At 46.6% G+C, this 8,178-nt stretch overlaps 1 protein-coding gene across 1 annotated transcript; it reads left to right on the top strand.

Moving 5' to 3' along the window:
- Positions 1–440: 440 nt before the first annotated feature.
- Positions 441–3,033, top strand: LOC144101809 (uncharacterized). The gene is made up of 2 exons (XM_077635028.1): positions 441–567; positions 2,770–3,033. The coding sequence occupies exons 1-2, from the start codon at positions 556–558 to the stop codon at positions 3,004–3,006; spliced, it is 249 nt and encodes an 82-aa protein (XP_077491154.1). The 5' UTR covers positions 441–555; the 3' UTR covers positions 3,007–3,033.
- Positions 3,034–8,178: the final 5,145 nt, after the last annotated feature.

The following is an 8,178-nucleotide window of genomic DNA, read 5'->3' as shown; positions in this document are numbered from 1 at the left end:
GAGCCGTATCAGGTACCAATTCTCGGACGGGCGCTTTCCAGTGGCGAACGCAGGCCGGGAGGAGGAGAGGAGCAAGTGATAAGTGTAGGTTGATTTGCGAGGCTCGAACTTTCGCCGCGAAAACAGAACAGGGGGAAAAAACGCATATTTCAAACCCAAGCACCGAATTGACGCCAGAAGGCACAAAGCGGTTGAGCTGAAGAAAAAGCGAGCCTCCGTAAGATTAGCCGTACTTTTATCAGTGCAGTTAATCTCAGACTCCCTCCCTTTCCCCGCGTCGTTGTCATTCAAAGGGTGATGCCTCCGCCCACGGCATGGAGCAGATACTGTGCACGGCCGGATCTCGAAACTGTGATATTCCCAATCCCAGGAGCCGATCCGCTTGACTTCGGGCCGTACAGGCAACTGACACGCTGCAGTCAGCACGCGGGGCATGCAGATAACGCTGCTGCAAGGTTCCTGTGGGCCGGTCGCGTATATAAGACGGGACACACAATCGTCGGAGCACAGTCGACAGCTGCCCTGAGTCCAGCCGAGACGTTCTATTCATTCACCATGAAGGTCACTGTAAGTACCTGTAACGCAGCCGGAAGCAATGTAAACCTGTCGCCCTGTGCTGCTGTCTCCTCACATGCTTGACAGCACGTGAGAATACGTCAGCACATGTCAACATATTCATGGAGAGGCGGGCAGCTTCAGAGGCTCCTACGAGTCCTGAGACGGGTCTCTGTGCTAGTACCGGCAGTGTCTCTAAAAGACTTGTTTTCGGACGTGATCGTAATGAAGCCAAGGAAGAGTTTTATGGTTTCATGGGGTTTAACGTCCCAAAGCGAATCAGACTATGAGGCACGCCATAGTGAAGGGCTCCGGATAATTTCGACCTTGCACCGTAAGCACTCAGCCACCGCGGCGGCGGAAGCCAAGGAAGAGGCACTCAGCTTGGGATACTGAGACTTGTGGAGGACTGAAATTCATGAGTGCAAAGGCAATAGTGCCTGTTCATGGCAGCGCAACGCTTGTTGTGCACGACACTGGCGGTAAATGTGTGGAAGAACCATTTTTTTTTTATCCTGTTGGCCCACATGAAAATGTTTCGCCTTTGATGATTCACCACTTTTCTTCTGAGCACCTTGTGTATTTCAAAAGCAAACCTACCACTCTGTTTATGGGTACTATTTAATGTTCAGACTTCATCTGAGGTTTTATTGGGCCTCCTAGAATGCACTCGAAGAAAAAATAGACTAAAAGACGGTGGGGAATCGGTCCTGTTTGGACAAACTGAATCGAGAAAATGCGGCGTTACTTACGAAGAGCGTACGATGTTTCAGTATACTGCTCTCATGTTATCGAAGTATGACTGTTGAGTAGAAATTATGATAATTTTGGGCTCAATAGCATCTGCATCAAGCAGCGGTAAGGTTTGAAACTTCAGCAGCATTATTGAAAAGGTAATTTTAGCCACAAAAGAAGAGTGGCAGCTTATGTTTTCTTAACGCATGACGCTTCGCAACAAGTCCTTATTTTTCTGGGAATTTGCATATAATTGGCACTCTCATCTGCAGTGATTGGCAGCTGCACATAACGACCTGCATATATTTTCATGAATGCTTAGAGCAGTAATAGTGACGCTGGAATCACATTTACTACTCTTTGCTAAAATTTACTTCTTCGAGACACAGTTGCAGAGATTTAACTGCGTAATAAGATGATCAGAGGCCCCCCATATTTGGCTGAGAAAAATACACGAGGATATCCCCTCTCCTTATATTGCTTTTTCACTTTCTGGGTTTACACATTAAAGGCCTGATTGAAAACTCTTGGGTCTTCACAACGAGAAAAGACGAGGTAAAACGTCAACTGGAAATCTCTAGTTAGACCAATGCTGAAAAGCATGAGGTATTTAATTACTCGTGACTTCCTGGTTACAAACTGGAAGAACATTAGGCCGATACCAGATGATCATTATACATTTTCCTAAAAAGGAAGAGATATTTGAGGGGGCCACCAGTTTATAAAGGGGCCATTGTAATGAGGTGCATTCTGAATTTAACTATATGTCCATCCCTGCAAGCTCTGTGCCTGTTCACGGCTAAATTGTAAAGCTCTACGTGCCAATTTTTCGCTCTTGTGCACGTACGTCTAAAAAAAAGACTATTCATGACATATACTGCCGGCTAATGAATACCGTGCCCAAGCCTTACTGCTCTCGCTGTTTCCCACCACCTAGTCTTGCTTCGTACAACGTAGCGAGGGCACCATGCTAAGCGCTTCTATAAGCGCTTTGCATGCTGACAATCATATATTGTGTTCGAAAGTATTTGGCCTACGGGTTACGTACGAAAAGCCAGCCAACTATTTGCGTGCACGTAACCTCCTTCCCCGTCTTCCCCTCCTGGCCTGTGGCGGAAGAGGCTTGGCAGCTGTGGCCATAAACTTATTACCGGAGTGGGCTACCAGTGCCTCCTTTTGGTTTGCATTCTTAAGGCTCGATGGTCATAAGCCATAACAAATGAAATACACCTTTTCATTTTGCATTCGTACACACCAATACACCGTTTCCGAGTTGAAAGGTTCTGGTAATTCGTTTGGAGTGAGAAAATTGCTAGTTCCTTCACTCTGGGTCGACAGAGAGGGTTAACAGAACGAATTATTAGTGCTGGTGTTTCAATTAGCTAAAAGTGTGCCCATTCTAGGACGTGAAACTAAGAACACCTTCTATACAATAAAGTTCTAGTGATATAGTGCTGCGACTTCATGTGGTATTTGCAGGCCATTCTCGCTACCCTCGCCCTTCTTGTGGCTGTTGCCAGCGCTGGCTACCTTGGAGGCTATGGACTCGGTTATGGCGGATATGGCCTTGGCTATGGACTCGGATACGGCGGATACGGATATGGCCTTGGACACGTTGGATATGGTCTTGGCTATGGTGGCTACGGCCTCGGTTACGGCGGCTATGGTTTGGGTCTCGGCTACGGCGGCTACGGCTTCGGACTGAAGCATTATTGAACGAAAATAAATGTCTGAACTGTCAAATATGTTCATATTGTTTTAATAGATAGCACGAAGCCTCAAGAGGGAAAGGACTCAAGGACTAAAACGGCGTCTTCAAAAAAAGGCGCTAGCCATGAAAACAAGGAATTTAGTGAATAAACGCAGGAAACTAGACCCGGACGACTAACAGGGACACAACGCTGTTAATCCCTTCGTCCGTGTCTCCTTTCCTACGCGGGTTACTTGCCATGCATTACCAACTTAGCCAACTTGATACCGTTCTAAGGACATTAGGCTCGCTATAAGGACCGCCAGGATCCAGATACTAAAACCATTTGTGTAGCCCGTTCGTCAGATTTATTTTGATTGGCGGAAGCTTGAAATACGGGGAACATATCAGTCGATGAGAGGGTGAATAAAAGTGGCATCATGAGATGGTATTGCGCTTTCTAGTCTCCATGGTGAGCAATCGCACGCAGACTAGAAATCGCATGTGCGAATGCTCCAAATACTGATCCGGAGTTCCCGGGTTCGAACTCGACCGCGGCGGCTGCATTTTTATGGAGGGAAAACACTAAGGCACCCGTGTGCTGTGCGATGTCAGTGCAAGTTAAAGATCCCCAGGTGGTCGAAATTATTCCGGAGCCCTCCACTACGGCACCTCTAATTCTTCCTTTCTTCTTTTACTCCCTCCTTTATTCCTTCCCTTACGGCGTGGTTCAGAGGTCCAACGATATATGATACAGATACTGCGTCATTTCCTTTCCCCCAAGACCAATTATTATTATTATTATTATTAATGCTCCCAAAGCTGTTGGAACTTCGCCCCAAGAATCGAGGGAAATCGTGTAGGCTATCTGTTGTATATGTGGTAATTAAGCTCAGTATATCATGCAAATCAATTAAGGAAGTTAGAGCGAAGCGTAATTATTACTCATAAATCATTATTTTACCAAGAGTTTTGGTTTCCGCCAGCGTCCAACGTGCGGTCCCTGTGTGACGTCACAGTCAACGAACGCCAGCATCAATGGTCTCGTGGTCTTAGAAAATTTAGAATTCAGAAGTTCATGTGCCCATTTCTCTACAACCTGCCGGCAAGGAGGCCACCAGGTTCTGCATCTCGGTTTTCTGACAGGCAAAAATCACAGAACGGTTACGTGTTTGTAACTCGAATTATCCAGCGTTAGCTGGCTTGTGATCGCGAAAAACTGGATACATATTAGAGATGACATACTAGGGTGGATGCGCTAACCAATCCGCAGCGGTGGCTAGTAGTAAATCTTCCGTTTAGTATGCGGGTGTTTCTTGCAGGTACGAGCGGTATCGGGTGGGAGGTGCTCGACGCGCAGTCGAGAGGGGCATTTTTTTTCCGTGGCTTCGCGGCGGTGGGCTTGCGGACGCCGACGCCATCGGCGCAAAAGTGGAGAAGAAGCTTCTACCTCTAGGCTACCCTAGCATTGTCCCAGTAGTTAGAGCATCGCACTTTATGTGAGAGATGATGTGTGGGATTTATTGATTAAAATACGTTATTATTAAATGCCTTTGATGTGCACTTCTGTCATGAAATCAGTGCGGGAGTGTGGCTCCACCACTGTCACGACGGCCTAGGCGGATGCTGATTTAGTCGCCGTTGACTTCCATAAAGCATGTTACTTAGGCGTTCTGCAACAAATTCTGCGAGCTTTGCCCCGAGCAGGACGACAACTTTGCTTTTATGTGTTGCTGGAAAAACCTAGTCGCCGTACATGTCCGGGCGGATAGCAATGTGAAGTTCTGTGATCATCGTTGTGCCTAGCTCCGATTATTCCTGGCACTTACGGACGATGTGGGCGGTGGTCGCCAGGTTTCGACAGCGGCGGCACATCTCTTCGTCAATTCATTTTGAAAAAAAACTTGTGCCGTAACTCTTGGTGTACAGCAGCATTTGATGTGGGGTATCGGACCATGTTCTGCGTTCCCTTCGGTAGCTCCTCTGGCATAGGTGGGATAGGGCACACCTGCCACTCAGAGCGTTCCTCTCTTTCGCATCTTCACCATTTCTTTGAAGGTTTAGGGGTCCACCCGGCGGGGGAGTGTTTTCAGCGCGGTTGCCACTTTGTATGCTGCTTCGCCTGCCTCGCTGTTGGTCCGCTCATTCCCTTCGATGGATGTGTGTGCAGGCATCCAGGAAAGCGGTCAGTTTGCGGTTCAACTCCTGAAATGTAGCGGCTCAGTCACCAGCGATGCTGAGGTGCGTATACTGTTTTGCGCTCACTCGTCTGCACGTTTCACATGCGCGAGGCCAGTCCGCGAAGAAGTAGAGTTTATGCTTGTAGTCAGTCCTAAGGAGGAAGTGTTTTGGGCCCACTGCGCTGCTTTAAGAGCTGGAAGGGACGTGCATTTTTGCCAGTGAGCGCCCGGCAATGGCCTTGCGGATGGCAACACCGCCAAAAAACTTAGGAGAGAGCTACGTACGGCTAATGTTGTGAGCGATGTCAAGATGGTTGCCCTGCTCAGGTTACTCGTCATTAGACGCGTAATTCGTGATTATAAATTAATAAAATATGGCACTTGATAAATATGTCTTGATTTTTCCAGCAAAAAGAGGAAGTCTTTTGTCGTGACTGGGCTTTGATTTGGCAGATGATACACTGCGGTGTCCTGCAAAGCAGCCTTTTCGGTCTGTTTCTTTTAACGGATACTTCGACGTTACAGTTAGCATAGCCCCAGATGTACGATACCTTCTGTACGCTGACAACACAAGTCTCTTGCAGTTTTACTCCTTCCCCGATAATCTGGTTGGTAGCGGCAATTCAGTCTTAGATGCGTTCGACGTGTGGTCATCATGCAATGATGTAGCCATAAACATTAAAAAGTCTAAAGCAGTATTTTTCCACCCAGTAAAGCAGAAGTTCACCGTAAACCAGCCTTGTTCTATTTTTTAGCGATGATGTCGAAATAACGGAAGCTTTAAGTCATTTGCAGTTCTGTTAAATGACTGCATGAAGTAGGTTGTGCACGTAACTCACAAAAAAGCTTGTACCAGCTGTTGGCGTCCTAGATTACAGAATACATTTGGTCAGTATAGCAGAATAGCTAGTTTACATTTCTATTTACTAATTGCTCTTTGTTTTACCTTTCATTTGCCGCCGTGCTGTTGGGTGTGTCTTTTGCTTTTTTGTTTGAAATTGAGTTATTCAATAATTGTGCGCGAGGGGCGGCTGCTCCCCTCGTGTTTTTTTTTTCATTTCTTTCAAGGCCACAGACTTCCTTCGGCATTTTATCGTTTCGACTGTGACCTGTTTAAAACTTTTTAGGAATAAATATTGAATTAAATTTATTTCACTTCAATACACATTGCAGTCTGGGAACGTTGAATCTCCTCGCCGGTGAAAAATGAGAGCCATATTCACCTTTGGCCACCTAGTAAATGGTTCCATAGCCATCTGACCATGTCAGCCACATGGACAAAATATTTTCTCCCGGCGCAGGCCAGTAGCAATGGAGGGAAGTGGAAAAAGGACGGATCCAACAAAAGAGAAAAAAAGTAAAAAGTAAACAGTTTATTCAAATACCAAAAAACCAGAACGAACTTCCCTTACGGCGCGGTTCAGGTGCCCAACGATATATGAGACAGATACTGCGCCATTCCCTTTCCCCAAACACCAATTATTAAAGAAACCAGACGCGCCGGCGAAGGAGGCTACTCGTTAACGAAACGTTGTTTTATTTTCGCATTTAAAGTTTCTAGCAGTCATCATGATCAGATAAGCTATTTATGTGGCAGTGACTACAGGACGTCAAGGAAATGTTTGTGGCTACAGATTATTAGAGGGGGACTAATGGCAACCGAGGTTCGCCCGGACCAATGGCTCAACTAGAAGGCCAGCTGGCCGCATGACAAGATCTGGCGGGCCACGTGTTTGAGAACCCTTACCGAGGGTAAATAATAACCTGAAAGGCTCATCGATTTCCTGAAGGAGCCGAAGTGGCTGTGGAAATCAGTTTAAAATAAATGCAGTGCTGGGAAGCAGTCACGCCGTTCGTGGTCCTTTTCCGTGCCAGTGGAAAGCCCGTATTTCTCCGCATTTCAGAGCAGTAAGCCGCTTGTCTACACTGAAAGAGAAAATGATGCGCCCAAACGAAATAATGATGATCGCTACCGTCCTCGTGTAATATATGCGGAAACAGAGATCCCTTTACTAGAGAGAATAATCATTTCTGTTGGCACTGTTTTTGAGAATAGCTGCTGCACAAATGCGCCGACATTCAGGTTGTTCTACCTTTTTGAATATCAGAAGCGATTAGTTTAGAATCGGCGCGCCTCCGAGACTGCAAGTTACTGCAGCCCTTTCTGCGGTGCCAAAGACCACAAAGCAAGAAAGAGGGCTCAGATTGGGTGATTGCTTTGTATAGCGACGCGCGCGCCTTTACATTGACGGCTGATCCAAGGACGCTTTCCATCACAGATGTACTTTAGCTCATAATCGAATATTTCGTCGACTACTTCAGCAACTTTACCAAATGGAGATTTCATGACTTTTCATGACTTTTTCGCGTCTCTGTCGGATATTTGTGCATTGATAACTCGGTGACCTTTGACTTTACACAGCTCTCATGGCTTCTGTTCTTTCTTTGCGCATTTTTATTTTTCGTTCAAAACGCTCGTAGATCATAATAAAAGATTACTATTACTATGAAGGATTAACAGGCTCCTAATTTATTCTCCTTACATCATTGTGCGCCTGCATAGACCCTCTTCTCATTAGCATGGCAATGCGCTTCGTCCCAAAGAATCTCAGAAATAACGTGCCTGCATTGACGGCGTCCTTGCAGGAGAGAGTAATGGAAAGCGAGTACAGCGGTATCGCAAGCGCGGTCTGTAATAGTCTCCTTGATCAGACAGAGCGTTCTGCCGTGTGACTCAGACAGCGTCGTTGACTCATGATACGCGCCGCACCGTCAGTGCTGCATTGGACGGGCCCATGCACCTTCGAGCGCGCTAGCGGTGTCGAGAGGAGAGCGAAAGTATTGCGAAAGACTGAGTGTTGATTCAGAAGGGCCCTTGATATATCGAGGGGGTGTGGGAGCTCTAGAAGCCTTGATTCTCCGATAAACTTTTGAGCGCCAGCCGCCGCTGCCTCCCCCCCCCCCCAATATATATATATATATATATATATATATATATATATGCGCCTCGTGGAAGTT

This window comes from Amblyomma americanum, chromosome 1 (genome assembly GCF_052857255.1).
Source record: "Amblyomma americanum isolate KBUSLIRL-KWMA chromosome 1, ASM5285725v1, whole genome shotgun sequence".
NCBI classification, from domain to species: Eukaryota; Metazoa; Arthropoda; class Arachnida; order Ixodida; family Ixodidae; genus Amblyomma; species Amblyomma americanum.
Note: the sequence above shows the minus strand (reverse complement) of the source record. Positions and strands in the feature narration are given on the sequence as shown.